The sequence below is a fragment of the Carassius carassius genome, chromosome 23 (assembly GCF_963082965.1).
Source record: "Carassius carassius chromosome 23, fCarCar2.1, whole genome shotgun sequence".
NCBI lineage: Eukaryota > Metazoa > Chordata > Actinopteri > Cypriniformes > Cyprinidae > Carassius > Carassius carassius.
In genome coordinates, this window is record NC_081777.1 from 15190060 (window position 1) to 15212933 (window position 22874).

At 40.0% G+C, this 22874-nt stretch overlaps 1 protein-coding gene across 3 annotated transcripts in view; it reads left to right on the forward strand.

Moving 5' to 3' along the window:
• Window positions 1-22874, forward strand: part of lekr1 (leucine, glutamate and lysine rich 1) — a 144468-nt gene that overhangs the window by 78480 nt on the left and 43114 nt on the right. For all 3 annotated transcript variants that reach the window (XM_059506260.1, XM_059506259.1, XM_059506261.1), the window contains one exon: window positions 16053-16118. In XM_059506260.1, coding sequence (XP_059362243.1) covers window positions 16053-16118 — 66 coding nt within the window. The remainder of the gene's footprint in view (window positions 1-16052; window positions 16119-22874) is intronic.

A 22874-nucleotide genomic window follows, 5' to 3' on the forward strand; every position in this document is an offset into this window, starting at 1 on the left:
TTTTTACTACACTTTTATTTAATCCAAACTGTGTACATATTTAATTTGAATATGCTTATGCTAACGATTAACTACTGTTATAACAGTGTTAATTTAAATACTTAATTGAAATTAAAATATTTAATTTAATTCATAACAGAAGCTGTTTCCCACAGCCTTGCACTCTATTTGTTTGCGGCATATATATATATAGGAGGAGCTTGTAGAGTGCGAGCTCAGGCATTAGAGGCAAGATGAAATGAAAATGATCTCCATAATTTTCTATAGACATTCAATTTTCTTTAGAAATACAGTGATATCAAAGCACTTGCACCAGGTTTTGACACGTGCAGTACTCATGTTTTTTCAACAAAGGAAAATCTGTTTGTGGCGGTCAGTTTTGATATTTCCTAGTGTATGGGAAAAACTATAAAACTTACCTGCATGAACTCTTTCATTTGATCTAAGCACCTTTTGATGTCGTCATGTCTCAGTGTTTTTATGAAGAGAGCGCATCTGTGCACCTTTCGGATAACGAATCAAGAACCGAGTTGACTGGGTACTCAGTACCACCGGTACTTAAAAAAACCTGGTACCGTAAAATTAAAATTTTATAGTACCGACTTGGTACCGAAGTACCAGGTCTTTTGACAACACTAGTTTTTACCCGTGTGAAAGTTTCCTTCATGATCCAACTGGAGTGTGCTTGTCAGGGTGTTTTTGTGGATTTGCTGAGCACATTGCTGTTGGGTCACTCAAGTGTTTTGGGTGGTTGCTAGGTTGTTGCTATTTTGTTCTGGATACAATAGTAATTTATTTTATACAATTTGGAATTTTTATTTTTTTTTATTTAAATAATCATAATTTTTACTTGCATTGAAAACTTTCTCAGTAACAGTATAGGGACCAATTATCACTATTAAAGGTGGGGTGAAAAGGTGATTTTTCAGAAAACGCTTTAGAAAACTGATTCGGGCCAACTAGCAAAACAAACTCATAGCCAATCAGCAGTAAGGGGTGTGTCTACTCATGATTTGGAGGAGAAAGCGTTTAGTGCACAGGATGAACATTAGTGAGCCGAGAGACAGAAAGATAAAAAAGTGAGTGTCATGACACACAGCCAAGTATGGTGACCCATACTCAGAATTCGTGCTCTGCATTTATCCCTTCCAAAGTGTACACACACGGATAGAGATAGAAATGGCGGGTTAAAAAACAAAAGAGGAAAATGTCTTTGGAACAAAAGATGTCTTAAGGCAAGAAGTAGGACCTATGTAAATATCGGATCAGCTTTCCAGTGCTGGAGAGAACTCAAAGAGCCGAAGGCCTGCGATCAAACGGCAAGGTTGCTTTGTTTCCTCTCAATAGGTAAGTAACACCATGTCTGCGCCGCAACAGCTAAAGTCTGTTTAGTACACTGGATGCGACAAAGCAACCATTGCAAATCATTTGAAATTTGTGTCAATACGTCATGAATAAAACACAACAGCAGTTTTCTGTTGTGGATTTGTCGTGTCTTGCCACGTCACATCCAGAGTAGACCTTAGATATATATATATATATATATATATATGTCTATGGTGTAGAAAACATCATTGATTATTATGAGTTCGACCCGCGCCACTCACGTCTGGTGTAGACATGGTGTAACAATGGTTTTGCTTTGTTTCACAGAACTAATCTTTCCTGGTTTGCGTACGTATGTGTGGGGCAGAGCTATCAAAATAGGTGCGAGGCCCTTTTGGGGTGGGGGCGTGTTTGTTTTGGTGATTTCAAATGTCAACATTGGCTTCCAGAAATCGCTTACCCCATCTTTTACTAGTTGCTTGTTAGCATGTCTATTATTAACGTATTGGCTGTTGATTAGTGCTTATAAAGCAAATATTCAGCATTACCATATTCTACATCCCTTATCCTACCCAATACCTAAACTTACCAACTACCTTTTTAACTATTGATAAGCAGCAAATTTGGACTTTGAGGCAAAAGTTGTAGTTACTGTTTTTTTGATAGCAAGAAATGAACCTTAAAATAAAGTGTGACCACTTTTTTTTTTTGTGGATGAAAAGTTTCAGTTAGCTTCTTTATTGTAAGACTGGGTAACAATTTATAATAAGATCATATTAGTTTACTTAAGTTTGCATCTGTATAGCAGTTTTTGGGTGTGTTATACTGTATATATATATATATATATATATATATATATATATATATATATATATATACATGTATATACATATACACACACACACACACACACACATTTACAAAAGGGGACAATGGAAGCAATCAAAATCAACAAAAGAACAACATAAAAATAAATGTATGTATAATATGTAAATTGCATTTTTGTATCTGTATAATAAAATGCAATATACAAATTTAGTTATATTTATTAAAATGCATATACATATACTGTCTGTAATTACCCCTCACACATATCTGTATATATCTGTTCTATTTGTTTACTTCATTTCATTTTTTCTTTCTTTCTTTTTTTTTCTTTCTTTCTTTCTTTCTTTAAATTCTGAATTGGAACTGAAACAGAATAAATCTAGATCAGAACTGATTCACTAGATATGTATCAGTTCTGAATTATTTTTCAAAATTAATGTTTGTTTGTTTATTTATTTATTTTAACATTTTTCTAGTCATGAAAGATACATTAATAGCACATCTCTCCTTAACAAGCTGCATGATTTGGGGAATCATTCCTATAATTCACAAATGGTATATGCCAGAGTTCAATGGGGTTTGATCAAATCCTTACTCTTAAGTATGAGCAAAAGTGACTCAGACCGTTTATTTCCTTCAATTCTGATCCATTCTTTGGTAAGAGTCAGATGTCTAATGAGCATGTGAGAGTTACAGATTGCATTCTTGTTTTCAGGTCCACTTGACCTGACAGCCGTCATGTTTTCATCCAAACAGAGACATCCATTCTTAACATGTTAATTCCATAATGGCTTTCTCATTCTCTCTCATTCCCTTTTCCTCTCCCCCTCACTCTTATCTCTAGTGTCACAGAGATCCAGGGGAAATAAAAGGTTATCTTAACCCGCTGTCAGATAGTAGTGTGTCACAGAGCTCAGTGAAACCTTCAGGCAACCATAATAAACAAAGGAAGAAAAGTCTTCACCAAACCTCCATAAGATTTGTCAATCCTCTAAACACCGGCAGATACCGGCTCAGCTGGGAGACACGTACTCTTCTGATTCTCTCCAGACTGGTGTTGAGGGAGCCAATGGTGCAGGATGGGGAGCGCTAGCGTGAGAGGGTGAAAAATATTTGTGAGTTGGGGTGGGCTGATTGTGCAGAATGTTTAACAGTTGACAGATGACACCCGCAGGGAATCTATACTGTGCTGACCTTGAGAGAGTATTGCAGAACCTAGAGAACGACAGAATGAGACACAGAGTAAGAGACTGATTGTTATTCAGCTTAGCAATGCAGGGATTTCTCTGCTATGTTGTGCTTAACATTAGGCCCCAGGAGCCTCGGCTGGAGTAGATGTCTTGCAGAGGGCAAGAAAAGAAGAAAGAGGAGAGAAGAGATTCCATTTATTAGAAATCAGGCTAAGACATGCAGGGTCTGTGCTTATGTCCTGATCGACAGGAAGGTCAGTCTGAGAGCCAGAGGGAGAATTTGTCTGAGGAGCCTATATGTGAAGTTATCTGGGTTGAGTGTTTGTGTGTGAGTGTGAGTGGGCCAGATTTTACATTCACAGCAGGGACGCAGAAAGCACCAGCACACACCAATACTGATGATTATTTTCATGTTAAGGCTGATAATGGTTCTATACAATTTATAATATTGTCTAAGTAAAATCAATAATTTTAAGGCAAGTCAGTCATTTTTGGGGGGGATTAGGGCTATTTTGCTTCCGGGACTTGTCTTCCTTCAGAATATTTGAATAAAAACATACACATTTAATTGATAATTTCATGTAACGACTGGGGTGAAGGAGTGGCAGGAAGCAAGTGCGAGGTTAAGGTAATTTAATGAAGATAATGAATACATACAATACTGGGACACAAATAACCCTGGGAGGAATGCACTGTCCAAGATGGTGGTGATGAATGACGAATCTGGAAGGCGGAGGTGAGTTGGCAGCAGGAGAGGGTGACACAGGAACTGCGGGGAAGCGAGCCGAAGGTAAGTGGTGTTGCTTGGTGGTGGGTTGCGTAGAGTGGACGGGGTTCCGGGGAAACACGGACATCCAACGCAGAAACACACAAGAAAGCAAAGCACAGGTCACAAACATGAAACAACGCTCTCACGAACACAAGACGCTAGACAAGCCAATATATAGGGATGAGTAATGAGTGACAGTTGTTGCTGATGACAATTAACGGAGACGCCCACAAACTAATCAGTGCTGACGCGTAACACACAGACTTCACCCACAAAGTGCAAAACCCAGAGATCACGGTTTACCAACTGTGACAGTACCCCCCCCCCCCCTCTAAGAACGCCTCCTGGAGTTCCCAGAAGGGCCTACCTGCTGATTGTAATCATCAATAAGGGAGTGATCCAGTATGTCCCTAGCAGGTACCCAACTCCTCTCCTCCGGACCGTAACCTTCCCAGTCCACCAAGTGCTGGAATCCTCGTCCCCTCCGTCTCGAGTCCAGAATATGATTAACCAAAAAGGTCGGTTCCCCATCTACGAGACGTGGCGGCGGGGGAACCGGGGTAGGCGGATTAATACGTGAATAAAACACGGGTTTAATTTTGCACACATGGAAGGCGGGATGTATCCTCCTGTACGCTGGAGGTAGTTTGAGGTGGACTGTCACCGGACTAATGATCTTGGTGATAGTAAACGGGCCAATGAATTTGGGAGCTAATTTGTTCGAAACGGAATGGAGAGGAATATTGTTCGTAGAAAGCCACACTTTTTGACCCACGACGTAAACGGGAGGCTTTGACCGGTGGCGATCGGCCTTCGCCTTAGTGCGCTCCCTCATCCGGAGCAGAGTCTCGCGGGCTCTGGTCCAGGTGCGGTGGCACCTCTGGACAAATGTGTGAGCGGAGGGGACCGCAACTTCAGATTCCAGACTAGGAAAGGCTGGAGGCTGGTAACCTAAGCTGCACTGAAATGGAGAGAGGCCCGTGGCTGACACTGGTAACGAATTGTGAGCGTACTCCACCATAGAGAGTTGTTGGCTCCAGGAAGAAGGATTCTTGGAGAACAAACATCCCAACGTTCTCTCTAAATCTTGGTTGGCTCGCTCAGACTGTCCGTTACTCTGGGGATGATAACCCGAACACAGGCTAGCCGTCGCTCCTAGCAACTTACAAAAATCTTTCTAAAATTTGGATATGAACTGGGATCCCCTGTCAGAAACCACGTCTACCGGGAGGCCATGTAACCAAAAGACGTGATCTAGGACAGTGACCACTGTCTCCTTGGCTGTTATTGGTAATTTGGGCAAGGGAATGAAATGTGCCGCCTTCGAGAACCGGTCCACTACTGTCAAAACGACCATCATGCCATTAGAGGGCGGGAGGGCGGTAACAAAATCTAGTGCGATATGTGACCAGGGTCTTGAAGGGACAGACAGCGGTTGAAGAAGCCCATCAGGAGGCCGGTTAGACGACTTACCACTGGCGCAAACTGAGCAAGCCAAAACAAAATCGTGGACATCACGAGCCATAAGTGGCCTCCAGAATCGTTGTTTAACTAACCCCTTGGTTCGGCTTATCCCTGGATGATAAGTAACATTAGAGCAGTGACCCCAGTGAATAACTTCGGACCGTAACTCTTCTGGCAAAAAAAAACGATTCGGTGGGCAACCGGGCGGAGGCGTTACCCCTTCTAAGGCTGTCTTGACCTTCGATTCGACCTCCCATACGAGTGCTGAGACGACTATTTTCTCAGGTAAAATACACTCGGGAGTCACCGGGCGGGCGGAGGGATCAAAAAGACGTGACAAAGAACCGGGTGGTACGACAGAGTAAAATCAAAACGACCGAAAAAAAAGTGCCCACCGAGCCTGCCTGGAATTGAGTCTTTTGGCAGTTCTAATGTACTCTAAATTCTTGTGATCGGTCCAAACAAGGAAAGGTACCCCTGACCCTTCCAACCAGTGACGCCACTCCTCTAAAGCTAATTTGACGGCCAACAATTCTCTGTTACCAATGTCATAATTGCATTCAGCAGGAGATAACCGATGAGAGAAAAACGCGCAGGGATGCATCTTATCATCCGAGGCAGCACGTTGGGAAAGAACTGCTCCTACCCCCACCTCTGATGCGTCGACCTCCACCACGCACTGCCGTGTGGGATCAGGGGCTACAAGGATGGGAGCCGAAATGAAGCGGCTCTTGAGGTTGGTAAATGCAGTCTCGGCTGCATCCGACCACCTGAACGGAGTACTGGGGGAGGTCAAGGTCGTCAGAGGTGAGACTAGTTGGCTGAAATTACGAATGAAACGTCGATAGAAATTGGCGAACCCCAGAAACCGCTGTAGGGCCTTACAGGAATCTGGAGATGGACAATATATCACAGCCTTAACCTTGTCAGGATCCATACGTATTCCCTCGGACGAGACGATATACCCTAGGAAGGGGACAGACTGTGCATGGAATACGCATTTCTCTGCCTTGACAAAAAGCCCATTCTCGAGTAATCTCTGGAACACTCGTCTGACGTGTTGAACATGTTCCTGGAGAGATGAAGAAAAAATCAGTGTGTCATCCAGGTAAACATATATAAACTGATCTACCATGTCTCTCAACACGTCATTAACGAGTGCCTGGAAAACCCCTGAATGCCCGATGCCTGAACGGCATCACCAAATATTCAAAGTGCCCTCTAGGGGTGTTAAAGGCGGTTTTCCATTCATCCCCCTTCCTGATGCAGAACAAATGATAAGCGTTACGTAAATCCAATTTTGTGAATACAGATGCTCCCTGTAACCTCTTGAAGCTGAAGACATCAATGGTAACGGATTGGTGTTCTTTATCGTAATGTTGTTCAGCTCTCGGTAGTCAATACAAGGTCGCAAAGAACCATCCTTCTTACCCACAAAAAAGAATCCCGCCCCCGCTGGAGAAGAGGAAGGGCAGATGAACCTTGATGCCAAGGAATCAGAAATGTATTTCTCCATGGCCTCCCTCTTTTCAGAATAGAAAGAGAGTAAAGCTTGCCTTTAGGCGGAGATTAAATCTATAGCACAGTCGTAGGGACGATGCGGAGGAAGAGAAGCAGCACGGGACTTACTGAACACCTCCTTCAGGTCCAAGTACTCTGCGGGCACGTTTGATAACACCATGGTCTCTTTCTGAAAGACAGAAACAGGCACAACAGGACAAGCAGAAACCAGACAAGACTCATGACAACTTTCACTCCACAAGGTGACTGTGTTGGAACCCCAATCCACTCGTGGATTATGTTTGATTAACCAGGTGTGACCTAAAACAATGGGAGCTACAGGGGAGTCCATGAGGTAAAAGGATATGGTTTCACTGTGGTTGCCTGAGGTGAGCAAAGTTATGGGTTCAGTGTAGTGGGTGACGTGTGGCAGTTCCTGGCCAATGAGTGCGATGACATGGATGGGATGAGACACAGGAAGGACAGGAAGGTTCAAGTGACGTGCAAGGAGAGAGTCAATGAAATTACCTTCGGCCCCAGAGTCCAGAAGGGCGTGACAGTCGTGAGTGTGATTCTCCCACCGCAGTTTCACCGGAAGGAGAGTCGATGATGTGGTTGAGGACTTCCCGGCGGAGATCCCACACGATAGTAGCCTCAAACTTACTACTGGGCTGGCTCTTTTACCGGGCATGAATGGATGGAATGCTCCGAGCCACCGCAATATAAACATAGTCCTTGGGACCTCCGCCGCTCTCTCTCCCTCCGGGAAAGCTGAGGGAAAGCTCACCGGAGTAACTCTCTGGCGCCGAAAGTCGCGGCTCTGGCCGGAAGTGGTCCTGGGAGGTCTCCCGGGGGACGGGCGGCCCAGGCGGTGCGGTGGGCGCAGTGGGAGAGGTGAGTTGATGAATCGGCTGGGTGAGCTCGGACACCTGTGTCACCAGCGCTTGGATCGTGCGTCCAATGTTCACGATGCTCTCCTGCTGCTGATCCATGCGGTTGACGCTGTGGTGAATGAATTCTGACAGTGAAGTGGTGCTCGCTGCTTACATGTTTGGTGAGAGCGTTCTGTAACGACTGGGGTGAAGGAGTGGCAGGAAGCAAGTGCGAGGTTAAGGTAATTTAATGAAGACAATGAAACCATACAATACTGGGACACAAATAACGCTGGGAGGAATGCACAGTCCAAGATGGTGGTGATGAATGACGAATCCGGAAGGCGGAGGTCGGTTGGCAGCAGGAGAAGGTGACACAGGAACTGCAGGGAAGCGAGCCGAAGGTAAGTGGTGTTGCTTGGTGGTGGGTTGCGTAGAGTGGACGGGGTTCCACTACGGGGACGGGGACACTAGACAAGCCAATATATAGGGATGAGTAATGAGTGACAGCTGTTGCTGATGACAATTAACGGAGAAGCCCACAAACTAATCAGTGCTTACGCGTAACACACAGACTTTACCCACAAAGTGCAAAACCCAGAGATCACGGTTTATCAACCGTGACCTTTCATTACACTTTATCTATTGAGTCTGTAGATTCCAAATGCAATCAGTTTCTCAAAAAAGGTTGTTTTTTTCATGCAAAAATTTCCACTTCAGTAGCACTTACATATGCAAAACTTTCCGTTTTCTTCACAGAATAGGTAAATAAATAAAAACAGCAACAACAAAAAAAATCACAAAATAAAATAATGCAAAATGACAATAGTAAACACTCAAATTTCAGTCAAAGGCTGTTCATCATTGAATTCAGTGATGTCATCATTGAGCTCAGTTCAGTTTAAATTGTATCTGTGCAATCAAGTTGACAATATCACTGGATATTATGTGTCCCCTACTAAGCAAGCAAGAGTAGACAGTGGCAAGAAACCAAAATACATCATTAACAGAATGGAGAAAAAACCTTGGGAGAAACTAGGCTCAGTCAGGGGGCCAGTTCTCCTCTGGCCAGCCAAAACCAGCAGTTCAATTCCAGGCTGCAGCAAAGTCACATTGTGCAGAGGACTCATTTGGTTTCTGTGGTCTTGTCCCTGTGGCCATCAAGAAGACAAGGTCTTCAATGGGGATCTGTTTCTAGGGCTCATCTAGTTGTCCTGGTCTCCGCTGACATTCAGGGCTGTCGAGGTCAATTCTAGGTGCTGATCACCCATCTGGGCTGGATACGTACTGGATCCGGGTGACTGCAGTGACCATCTGATCCGGATACAGACTGGATCTTGGGGTACGGTGACCTCAGAATAAGAAAGAAACAGACTAGTATTAGCGTAAATTTCATTCTTCCAAATATGTAGCAAGTACATTGTGTGTTATTGGAAGTGTTCCAAGTTCCAGTTGTCAATTAAAGCAGCCAAAAAAATTTTTTTTACAGATTTGAATATTAGAAATGTGTATACAATGTGTAAGCCAGGTTAAAGAGATGGTTCTTTAATCTAGATTTAAACTGACAGAGTTTATCTGCATCCAGAGCAATGTTAGGTAGGTTATTCCATAGTTTTGGCTCTAAATAGTAAAAGGATCTGCTGCGAACAGTTGATTTTGATTATTATCAAAAGTTTTGAGAATGCAGCTCACAGAGAACTATAATGCAATAAGAGCTTGTTCAAATACTGAGGTGCTAAACCACACTGGGCTTTATAGGTAATGAGCAAGATATTAACATTATTTATAAAATGTTTAATAGGGAGCCAGTGCAGTGTTGACAGAACCTGGCTAATATGGTCATATTTCCTGGTTCCAGTAAGAACTCTAGCTGGAGTTTGTTTATTAAGCGTGCAGAACAAACACCCAATAACGCAATACAATAATATAACCTTGAGGTCATAAACGCGTGGATTAACATGTCTGTATTGGACATTGAGAGCATAGGTCATAATTTAGATATATTTTTGAGAAGGAAAAATACAGTTTTACAAATGCTAGAAATGTGGATTTCAAAGGAAAGATTGTTATCAAATAGAACACCTAGGTTCCTAACTGATGACGAAGAACTGACAGAGCAGCCATCAAGTCTAAGGCTACGTTTACTTAAACCCGGTGCATTTGAAAACAGCGTTTTTGTTTTAAAACGTTATCAGTCCACACTAGATTTTGCAAGCGTTTTGCAAACTTTGTCTCTTCCACACTGAAACAACAGAAAACATTACATTTGCAAAGCCTCAAAAAAGCTCACTGCAGATGATACGGAACAGACATAATACTTTTTTATGCAGTTCTTCTGAGAGGATTATTTTATTTACAAAATAAAAAACCACCATTCACTGACGCGTCCAGGTCGCACACACTCACAATTGTATGTCTGATCTAAAACGCAACTGCCCTCATGTTTTGTGTAAAAGTGTATAGCATATAACATGCACAATACCAGTATAAACACGGATATCTATTGGTATAATATGCGTCACATTAATAAAATTGTGTTATCATTTTCAAAAGCCTCCGTTTTCACAGTCCACTCTACACTCGACTGTGCATTCCATTCGTTTTTCAAATTGGTGTGTTTTATAGAGCTGTTTGTCATCAGCATAACAGTGAAAGCTAACACCATGTTTCCTGATGATATCTCCCAGGGATAACATTTAAAGCGTGAAAAGTAACGTCCTTAGTACTGAGCCTTGAGGTACTCCATGCTGCACTTGTGATCGATATGATACCTCTTCATTCACTATTACGAACTGATGGCAGTCAGATAAGTATGATTTGAACCATGCTAATGCACTTCCATTAATGCAAACTAAGTTTTCTAGTCTATGTAAAAGAATGTTGTGGTCAATAGTGTTGAACACGGTGCTTAGATCCAGTATCACTTATAGAGAGATACAACCACGATCAGATGATAAGAGCAGGTCATATGTAACTCTAATGAGAGCAGTCTAAGTACTATGATACAGTCTAAATCCTGACTGAAAATCCTAACAGATACCATTTTTCTCTAAGAAGGAATATAATTTCAGGATACTACTTTTTCTAGGATCTTGGACAGGAAAGGATGATTCGAGATGGATCTCTAATTAACTAGTTCTTTTACGGTCAATTTTTAATTTTTTTAATTTTAAATGAGAGGCTTAATAACAGCCAATTTGAAGGTTTTGGGGACATATCCTAATGACAGTGACAAATTAATAATAGTCAGAAAAGGATCTATGACTTCTGGAAGCACCTCGTTTAGGAGCTTAGATGAAATAGGGTCTAACATACATGTTGTAGGTTTAGATGATTTAACAAGTTTATACTATTCTTCCTCTCCCATAGTAGAGAATGAGTGAAATTGTTTATCAGGGAATCGATAACACACTATCTGATGTGATACTGTAGCTGACAGATGAATGGTTACAATTTTATCTCTAATAGAATCGATCTTGGAAGTAAAGTAGTTCATAAAGACATTACTGCTGTTCTGTTAGGAAATGTCAACACCTGTTGATGCTTTATTTTTCTTTAACCACTGTATTGAATAAATACATGGGGTTATACTAGTTTTCTTCTAAAAGAGATGAAAAGTAATCAGATCTAGCAGTTTTGAATGCTTTTCTATAGTTTAGTGTACTTTGCCGCCAAGCAAAACAAAATACCTCTATGTTTTTGTTTGCTCTCTTTAGGGTGCGAGTGTGCTCATTACACCACGGTGTCAATCTTCTCTTAATCTTCAAGCGTAAAGGAGCAACCTTATCTAAAATGCTTGAAAAGAGAGAGTCCATAGTTTCTGTTACATCATAAAGTTGTTCTGAGGTATTGGATATGCTGAGGAATGGAGATAAACCAGAAAGATTCTGGTTTAAAAGAAGTCTTTTGTGGTAGAAGTGATGATTCTACCATACTTGTAACAATAATTAGAATTTACAGTTTAAACTATATGAAGTTGGCACAAGACTAGATAATGATTTTATATATTATCGCTTGGCTGCATAATTTCAACACCATCAACATCAATTCCATGTGATAGTATTAAATCTAGAGTATGATTTTAGCAATGAGTAGGTCCTGACATACTGTACCCTGTCTAACCCCAATAGTGTTCAAAATGTCTGTGAATGCTGATCTCAATGCATCTTTTTCATTATCAACATTGATATTAAAATTACCAATATATAAAACTTTATGTGCAGCCAGCACTAACTTGGATATATATATATTCTGTTTGGTGCCCTGGTGGCCTGTATACAGTGGCCAGTACAAACATCACATTTATCATTAACACTAGTTTCTCTGGATAATATTATATGAAGCAGTATTACAATTACAAACAAGTTATTTATTTCTAAAGCCCACCCTCTGAGATATACTGAAAAATGTTTTGTTATAAATTGTAGCAACATCTTTCCTTTTACCTTTTGGACGTGGCTCATGTTTATAAAAGTAATCTTGGGTGTAGACTCATTTAAAATAATGTAATCATCTTGTTTTTGCCAGGTTTCTTTCAAACAGGTCACATCTAGGTTATGATCTGTGATCAACAATAAGTGCTTTCATAGAGAGGGACCTTATATTCAATAAGCAAAGCTTTATCATTAGTTTATTTGTATTACATCTGTTTTTTATTTGTTGATCTATTAAATTGTTACTCTTAAATTGGTTTGGATTTTTATTTTATTTTCTTTATAGTCTTTATAGTGTGATATCTAGGTGAAAGAGGCTCTATGTGCTGAGAATTAGCTAATTTCTGTGGCATGGGGCGGCTAGCAGACGGTCGGTTTAGCCAGTCTGTCTGCTTCCGGACCTGGGCCCCAGTTAGTCAAGTGCAAACTCTAAGACTGTGTGCCATATTTCTAGAGAGAAGAGACCATCTCTTTTCAACAGGTCAGGTCTGCCCCAAAAACTCGTCCAATTGTCTATAAAACAAATGTTATTTTGATCAGGTTTCTCAGTGGGTGTGTCACTGAGTGGGGAGAACCTGTTTAATGTTTTGATCGGAACAGAAGACCGGTGTTTTGACCCATGACTATGCCGCCTCACAGTCACCCAATCGGCCTTACAGTTGCAGAGGCACTGTAAAGAGAACCAAATAATGTACAGGACTGCCTGAGCTTGTCGCATTCAAAGCCCTATTTACAGCCCTCACATTCTTAATGTCCTCACTTGAAGTTTGAATGCTTGTTTCTTATTCTGAAACCTTTTCTGTCAGCCTTACTGTTTCCCTAAATTTATCACATGTGAATCCCTCATCGCCGACAGAAAGAGCTAAACTTTATATGTGGCAAGCTGTGCAAACAAAAATAGCAGGAGAAGAACTTGTGAAAAATGGTGTGAGAGAGAAAAGAAATGGGGCAAGAGGAAGAAAGAAAACAGTAAAGTCAAATCAACATATACTGAAGTATATTTCATTGTTAAAGTGGAATTATTGCAAGTATACTTTAAGTACACTAGATATCTTGCATTTAAAGAACTATATTATTCAAAGAATTGTACAATACTCATCAATGGTGACATTAAACACATTTAATGCTTAATATTACAAAGTGTGCATTGTGCACAAGTAGTACCCCAAATACAATTGAATTATAATTTTAATATCATTAAGTCTTGAGTAAAATGTCAGGAAATATGTAAATGAATTTGAATTATATTTACTATGAAATGCATTTATTTCATAGTAAATAACATTTACTATGAAATAAATTGATTTCATAGTCAACTTCCTTCACCAGCTGAGGAAGTTCAACCTACCACAAGAGCTGCTGAAACAGTTATACTCGCCATCATTGAATCCATCCTCTGTGTATCCACTTCAGTAACTGTCTGGTTCAGCTCAGCTACCAAATCTGACCTCAGAAGACTACAAAGGGTAGTCCGGACTGCTGAGCGAATCATCCATACAACCCTCCCTTATATACAAGAACTGTACTTATCCAGAGTGAGCAAAAGAGCTGGCAAAATCACTCTGGACCCCTCACATCCAGCACACTCCCTCTTTGAACTGTTTCTAGTTTCATTTGATTGTCCGCCGGTTCCCGCCTCCTTCTTCCATGATCATGGGAAGAAGGAGGCGGGAACCGGCGGACTATCAAATTAAACTTTAATAACCAAAATAAACACAAAACAGCTCGACAGCCCCTCACAGACAACTGTCGCGCCCAAACAAAAGCAAAACACAAAATAAAGCCTAGGCCTGGTCCTCTCTCGTCCTTCACTGTCGTTGCTCCCCTTTTGTATCCTTCCTATCTCCTCCATGGGATGCGAGACCGGCAAGTGGAGCAGGTGTCGCTCATTTCCCAATCACACCACCGGCCTCGCTCCGTTCCCACAGCTCTCGGTCTCGCCCCACTCGTCACAATAACACTGGGCAGACAGGAACACACGTAGCACAAGGGTTGACATACAATCTCGGACAAAGACAGAGACAGCACAGACTCAAACTTAAATTCAAGAGATACTTAACAAACACAGGTGCACTGAATGACTAATTAACTTAAACGAAGACAGGAACATGACCACAAAAGGGAAAACAGGAACAAAAACTGGGCAAAGACATGACAAAACAAGTCCATGACCCTGACAATAATATAATATAATATAATATAATACACCGTATTTTTCGGACTATAAGTCGCACCTGAATATAAGTGGCATAAGTCCAAAAATACGTCATGATGAGGGGAAAAAAACATATATAAGTCGCACTGGACTATAAGTCGCATTTATTTAGAACCAAGAACGAAGAGAAAACATTACCGTCCACAGCCGCGAGGGGGCACTCTATGTTTTCAATGAGAGGCTACAGGAGCATTGAGCAGCATAGAGCGCCCTCTTGCAGCTGTAGACGGTAATGTTTTCTCTTGGTTCATCTCTCTTAGTTCATTTCTCTTGGTTCATGTCAAATTAATTTTGATAAATAAGTCGCACCTGAATATAATTCGCTGGACCAACCAAACTATGAAAAAAATGCGACTAATAGTCCGGAAAATATGGAAATATAATATAATATAATATAATATAATATAATATAATATAATATAATATAATATAATAAAAGTCAATGGTAAGTCCCTACCACAAAAGGAAAACAGTCATGTACATGTGCAGCAAATGTTTGGTTGTTGCATGACACAATTACTAGACTAGCATGCAGAATTTGAGAATGTCATGGTGAATTATGAGTAGAAGCACTGACAGAATGATAGACACACATGTAAACACTGTCTGGCATGCATTAAACGAAAGAACGCTCATACACACACAGGCACACAAAAGCCCCCTGTTATTAATAGTCTCACTTAGCCAGACTTTTGACTTGCGGCAGCAAAGTTTGGTCCACTTTGCAGATGATTCTGTTATGACATGAAGGGGCCGTCTATCTGACATCTTTAGGTTATGGGTAAATCTGAATAAAAATAAATAACTGGATCTGAGCAATAATAGAATTGCATGTTCAATTATATCTCTGTAAATACATTAAATACTTGTGGATTAGTGGAAACATGTGAATATCGTTCAAATAATTGAAGCCACAAACTCTGCCAAATCCAGAGATTAGTTCTTCCTCACCGGCACTCATCATAATAACATAATATCACTTGGCGCCACTGTAGCTTTAATTCTGTTTTATTAGATTCCCACATTCACTCGTCACTTCTGTGCTCGCTAACCAAGTTTCACATTATTACTCAAACTACAAAGGGATAAAAAAAAAACATAACACTTAACAGCTGTATGTCAGATTGCGTTTCCTTCTCTTTTCCACCTGCTTTCTTTCTTTTTCACCTTCTCCCTCTCACTCAGTGAGATTTCAACACCCATTATACCCTCGATGGTACCTGTTAGCGTTACATGTGGACGTGCCCTGGGCTACACTAATTTACAGGCCATTGTTTAGCTGCTCGCACTGAGTTGCTGGTGTTAGAAGCAGATGGCAGAGGGACATGCTTGGGTGACTTTTTTGGAGAAAGAATATTTTTTCAGTATCTCTCGCGCTCACAGGCAATAGAAGGAAGAGGGAACAGATGTTAGCGGCCGCTGCTTTATATAAAACACGTCTTTGTTGTCTTGCAGAATAAAGTCTACGGAGAAGGAGGATCTGCAAGTGTTGTGGAGGGAACAGACGGCCACCATTGAGAGGTAAAATGATAAGAAAGAAATATCACAAATATCTCAATGTCACAACACAGTTGATCAGATACTCTATATAAGTCAAGATATTGAAGTCTGAAACCAAAAGCAGAGATTTCAGTCTGAACTCTAAACTAAATAATACAATAAATTATTTATAAAATATAAATATGTGAAAGTGTTTTTATAAATGAATTAGGTTATATGTTAGGTTGTATAGTCATTCTCCAAGTTTTATATGTTGGCAGCTAATTCTAATTCTATTTTTAAGCATTTTTATTTTATTTGAGAGATATCAGAGACAAAGTTGAAAAAGATAATAGAGTAAACTAGATAAAAAAGTTTGTCAAGACAAACTTTAAGTTGGCTTGAGAAAGCCTGACCAGAAAGTTTGAAAAGTTTAAAACATTTAGAAAGTTTGAAAATGGGAAAAGTTTAAAAAGTTTATAAAAATTTGAAAGTTTGAAAAGCTTAAGTTTAAAAAAGAAAGTGATTAACATATTGCTAGCATTACAAGCAAGTGACTAACATGTCATTAGCATGATTAGCAAAGTTGCTAGCATGTTGCTAGCATGATTAGCAAGTGACTAGCATGTAGTTAGCATAATTACCACGGTATCTAGCATGTCACTAGCATGATTAGCAAGTGACTAGCATGTAGCTAGCATGATTAGCAAGTTACTAGCATGTTGCTAGCATGTTTCTAGCATGATTAGCATGTTGCTAGCATGTCACTAGCATGTTTCTAGCATGATTCGCATGCGAATAGCATGTTGCTAGCATGATTCGCATGCGACTAGCATGTGGCTAGCATGTTTCTAGCATGATTAGCATGTTGCTAGCATGTCACTAGCATGTTTCTAGCATGATTAGAATGTGTCTAGCATGTTGCTAGCATGATAAGCATGCGACTAGCTTGTTGTTAGCATGTTTATAGCATGTGTTTAGCATGTTTATAGCATGATTAGCATGTCACTAGCATTTTTCTATCATGATTAGCATGTGACTAGCATGTTGCTAGCATGATTAGCATGTGACTAGCATGTTGCTAGCAGGCCGTTAACATTTTTATAGCATGATTAGCAAGTTGCTAGCATGATTTTAGAATGATTAACATGTTGCTAGCATGTTTCTAGCATGAATAGCATGTTGCTAGCATGTCGATATCATGTTCTTAGCATGATAAGCATGCGACTAGCATGTTGCTAGCATTTTTCTAGCATGACTAGCATTCGACTAGCATGTTGCTAGCATGATTTTAGCATGATTAGCATGTTTCTAGCATGATTAGCATACGACTAGCATGTTGTTAACATGATTATAGCATGATTAGCATGAAGCTAGCATGTCGCTAACATGTTTCTAGCATGATTCCCATGCGACTAGCATGTTGTTAGCATGATTTTAGCATTACTAACATGTTGCTAGCATGTTTTTAGCATGATTATCATGTTGCTAGCATGTCGCTATCATGTTTCTAGCATGATTACCATGCGACTAGCATGTTGCTAGCATGTTTCTAGCATGACTAGCATGCGACTAGCATGTTGCTAGCATGATTATAGCATGATTACCATGTTGTTAGCATGTTTCTAGCATGATTAGCATGCGACTAGCATGTTGCTAGCATGATTAGCATGCGACTAGCATGTTGCTGGCATGTTTCTAGCATGATTAGCATGAAGCTAGCTTGTTTTTAGCAAGATTAGCATGCGACTAGCATGTTGTTAGCATTTTTCTTGCATGACTACGATGTTGCTAGCATGTTTCTAGCATGACTAGCATATGACTAGCATGCGACTAGCATGTATGCAAGCATTATTTTAGCATGATTAGCATTTGCTAGCATGAATAGCATGCGACTAGCATGATTCTAGCATGATTAGCATGTTGTTAACATGTTTCTAACATGACTAGCATGCGACTAACATGTTGCTAGCATTATTTTAGCATGTTGCTAGCATGTTTCTAGCATGATTAGCATGCGACTAACATGTTGCTAGCATGTTTCTAGCATGATTAACATGTAGTTAGCATGTCGCTAGCATTGTTTCTAGCATGATTAGCATGTTGCTAGCATGTTTCTAGCATTACTAGCATGCAACTAGCATGTTGCTAGCATGATTTTAGCATGATTAGCATGTTTCTAACATTATTAGCATGTTGCTAGGGTAGATAGATCGATAGATAGATAAGAAATATTAGATAGATGAGTTTGGAGTCTGTAGAGTTAAAGCTCTAGAAGGAGTTAGAGTCAGAAAATTTAGTCTCAGAAAAAGAAGAATAACTAGATAGTAAAGTTTGTGGTCAAACTTTAAGTTGGCTTGAAAAAGCCTGGCCAGAAAGTTTGAAAAATTTAGAAAGTTTGAAAAGTTTAAAAAGATTTAAAAGCTTGAAAAGTTAAGAAGTTTAAAAAAGAAAGTGATTAACATATTGCTAGCATTAAAAGCAAGTGACTACCATGTCATTAGCATGATTAGCAAAGTTGCTAGCATGTTGCCAGCATGATTAGCAAGTTACTAGTATGTTACTAGCATGTTTGTAGCATGATTAGCAAGTGACTAACATGTCGCTAGCATGATTAGCATTTTGCTAACATGTTTCTATCATGATTAACATGTCGCTACCATGTTTCTATCATGATTAGCATGCGGCTAGCATGTCTCTAGCATGATTAGCAATTTGCTAACCTGTTTCTAGCATGATTAGCATTTGACTAGCATGTCTCTAGCCTGATCTAGCATTTTTCTAGCATTATTAGCAAGTGACTAGCATGTCGCCAGCATGTTTGTAGCATGATTAGCAAGTGACTAACATGTCGTTAGCATGTTACTAGCATATTGCTAAAATGTTTCTAACATGATTAGCATGTCGCTAGCATGTTGCTAGCATGATTAGCACGTTGTTAGCATTTTTCTAGCATGATTAGCATGTGGCTAGCATGTCTCTAGCATGATTAGCATGTTGCTAGCATGTTTCTAGCATTTTTCTAGCATGATTAGCAAGTTACTAGCATGTAGCTGGCATGTTTGTTGCATGATTAGCATGTCGCTAGCATGTTACTAGCCTGTTCCTAGCATGATTAGCATGCTGCTAGCATGTTCCTAGCATGATTAGCATGTTTCTAGCATTTTTCTAGCATTGTCGCTAGCATGCTGCTAGCATTATTAGCATATTGCTAGCATGTTTCTAGCATGATTAGCATGTCTGTAGCATGTAGCTAGCATAAGTAGCAAGTGATTAGCATGCTGTTAGCATGACTAGCATGTCTGTAGCATGTTTCAACCATGTTTTTATCATGATTAACAAAGTGACTAGCATTTTGTTAGCATGATTAACAAAGTGACTAGTATTTTGTTAGCATGATTAGCAAGTGACTAGCCTGTTTCTAGCATGACTAACAAGTGACTAGCATGTTGCTAGCATGACTAGCAAAGTGACTAGCATGTTTCTATGCTAATCCAGGTAAAAACAGTTGATTCAGTTAGAAACCAGCTAAGACCAGCGTGACAGTGGCCAAAACTACTTTAAAACCATGTTTAAAGCATGTTACTAACCTGATTATCAAGTTACTAACATGTTGTTAACATGTTTCTATGATAATCTAGCTAAAACCAGTTGATTCAGTAAAGAAAACCAGCTAAGACCAGCTAAGGCTAGCGTGACAGTGGCCAAAACCACTTCAAACCATGTTAGAAGTATGTTTCTAGTCTGATTAGCCAGTTACTAGCATGTTGTTAACATTTTTCAATTCTAATCCAGCTAAAGCCAGTTGATTCAGTAAAGAAAACCAGCTAAAACCAGCTAAGACCACCTAAGGCCAGGGTGACAGTGGCCAAAACCACATTAAAACCATGTTAAAAGCATGTTTCTAGCCTGATTAGTGAGTAACTAGCATGTTGTATTGATTTTTCTATACTAAACCAGCTAAAACCAGTTGATTCAGTAAAGAAAACCAGCTAAGACCACATAAGGCCAGCGTGACAGTGGCCAAAACCACTTTAAACCATGTTGGAAGTATGTTTCTAGTCTGTTATTAACATTTTCTATACTAAACCAGCTAAAACCAGTTTATTCAGTAAAGAAAACCAGCTAAAACCAGTTAAGACCACATAAGGCCAGCATAACCAGTTGATTCAGTAAAGAAAACCAGCTAAGACCACATAAGGCCAGCGTGACAGTGGCCAAAACCACTTTAAAACCATGTTAAAGGCATGTTTCTAGTCTGATTATCAAGTCACTAACATGTTGTTAACATGTTTCTATGATAATCTAGCTAAAACCAGTTGATTCAGTAAAGAAAACCAGCTAAAACCAGCTAAGACCACATAAGGCCAGCATAACAGTGGCCAAAACCACTTTAAAACCATGTTAAAGGCATGTTTCTAGTCTGATTATCAAGTTACTAACATGTTGTTAACATGTTTCTATGATAATCTAGCTAAAACCAGTTGATTCAGTAAAGAAAACCATCTAAGACCAGCTAAGGCTAGCGTGACAGTGGCCAAAACCACTTTAAACCATGTTAGTATGTTTCTAGTCTGATTAGCCAGTTACTAGCATGTTGTTAACATTTTTCAATTCTAATCCAGCTAAAGCCAGTTGATTCAGTAAAGAAAACCAGCTAAAACCAGCTAAGACCACCTAAGGCCAGGGTGAAAGTGGCCAAAACCACATTAAAACCATGTTAAAAGCATGTTTCTAGCCTGATTAGTGAGTAACTAGCATGTTGTATTCATTTTTCTATACTAAACCAGCTAAAACCAGTTGATTCAGTAAAGAAAACCAGCTAAGACCACATAAGGCCAGCGTGACAGTGGCCAAAACCACTTTAAACCATGTTGGAAGTATGTTTCTAGTCTGATTAAGAAGTAACTAGCATGTTATTAACATTTTTCTATACTAAACCAGCTAAAACTAGTTTATTCAGTAAAGAAAACCAGCTAAAACCAGCTAAGACCACATAAGGCCAGCATAACAGTGGCCAAAACCACTTTAAAACCATGTTAAAGGCATGTTTCTAGTCTGATTAGTGAGTAACTAGCATGTTGTCAGCATGTTTCTATGCTAATCCTGCCAAAACCAGCTAAAACCAGTGGATTCAGTAAAAACCAGCTAAAACCCAGCTAAGACCAGCGTGAGAGCGGTCAAAACCACTTAAAAACCAGCTTGGGAGACTAGCCAAAACAACTGATCATCTTAGGCTGGTTTTAGCTGTATTCTCAGTAGTCTGAAGGTCTTACCCGAGTAAAGGCCCTTTCACACCGGATGCGTAACGAAAAAGCGAAACTGAAAAAGCGAATAGTTCGCGTGCGAATAGTTCGCGTCAAAACCATTCACATCAGCCGCGACGCGAATTTGCGATGTCTGTGACGTTCAGAGAGCTTCAACATTCCAAAACTTTCGCGCCGACAGTTGAGAAAATGGACACTTCAACATCATCATCCAGTGAAGACGAGCTTTTCATTTTCTTTAAAAGACAGAAAAGAAGATTTTAGGTGCACCCAGTCCTAAAGAACAGAGAGTCTGAAGGGGAGTATGCCAATCTTGTACAGGAGCTAAAACTTTATCATGGCCGGTTCCGCACTTACTTTCGGATGTCTGTGGGACAATTCGAGGAGCTCCTTCAGATAGTGGCACCGCATCTGACGAGACAAACCACAAACTTCAGGGAACCAATTGATCCGGAGCAGCGTCTGGCAGTCTGCTTAAGGTGAGCTGTCCTCTTAAAAACATCAGCCCATAGAACACACACACAAGTAATCAGAAGATCCGTCATTTTTGCTGTTACGTCACCTTTGTTTCCTTGTATGTGATTGGCTGAAGCCTTTTTGTCGCCTCAAAAGTAAAAAAAAATCGACATTGAATCGAAAAAAATAAAAGTCGTTTTTTCGCCTCAGCACATTCGCGTTCGGTGTAAAAGCACTCATTACACAAACAGCTGATCAAAAAATAAAACCATCGCGCGAATTATTCACGCGTCAAAATCGCGTCCAGTGTGAAAGGACCTTTAGGTGGTTCTAGCTTGAAAGCTCTAGGAGGAGATATAGTGTTTAAAATTTGGCTCAGAAGAATAATAATAACTAGATAGTAAGTTTGTCGTCAAACTTTAAGTTGGCTTGAAAAAGCCTGGCCAGAAAGTTAGAAAAATTTAGAATGTTTGAAAAGTTTAAAAAGTTTAAAAGATTTAAAAGTTTGAAAAGTTAAGAAGTTTAAAAAAGAAAGTGATTAACATATTGCTAACATTAAAAGCAAGTGACTACCATGTCATTAGCATGATTAACAAAGTTGCTAGCATGTTTGCTAGCATGATTAACAGGTGACTAGCATGTCGCTAGCATGTTTGTAGCGTGATTAGCAAGTGACTAACATGTCGCTAGCATGTTACTAGCATTTTTCGTAGCATTATTAACATGTTGCTAGCATGTTTCTACCATGATTAACATGTCGCTAGCATGTTTGTAGCATGATTAGCATGTCGCTAGCATGTTTCTAACATGATTAGCAGGCGGATAGCATGTCTCTAGCATGATTAGCAAGTTGTTAGCATGATTAGCATGTTGGTAGCATGTTTCTAGTATGTTGCTAGCATGTTTCTAGCATGATTTGCATGTTCCTAGTATGTTGCTAACATGTTTATAGCATGATTATCATGTGACTAGCATGTTGCTGGCATGATTAGCATGTAGGCAGCATGTTTCTAGCATGATTAGCATGCGGCTAGCATGTCTCTAGCATGATTAGCATGTTGCTAGCATGTTTCTA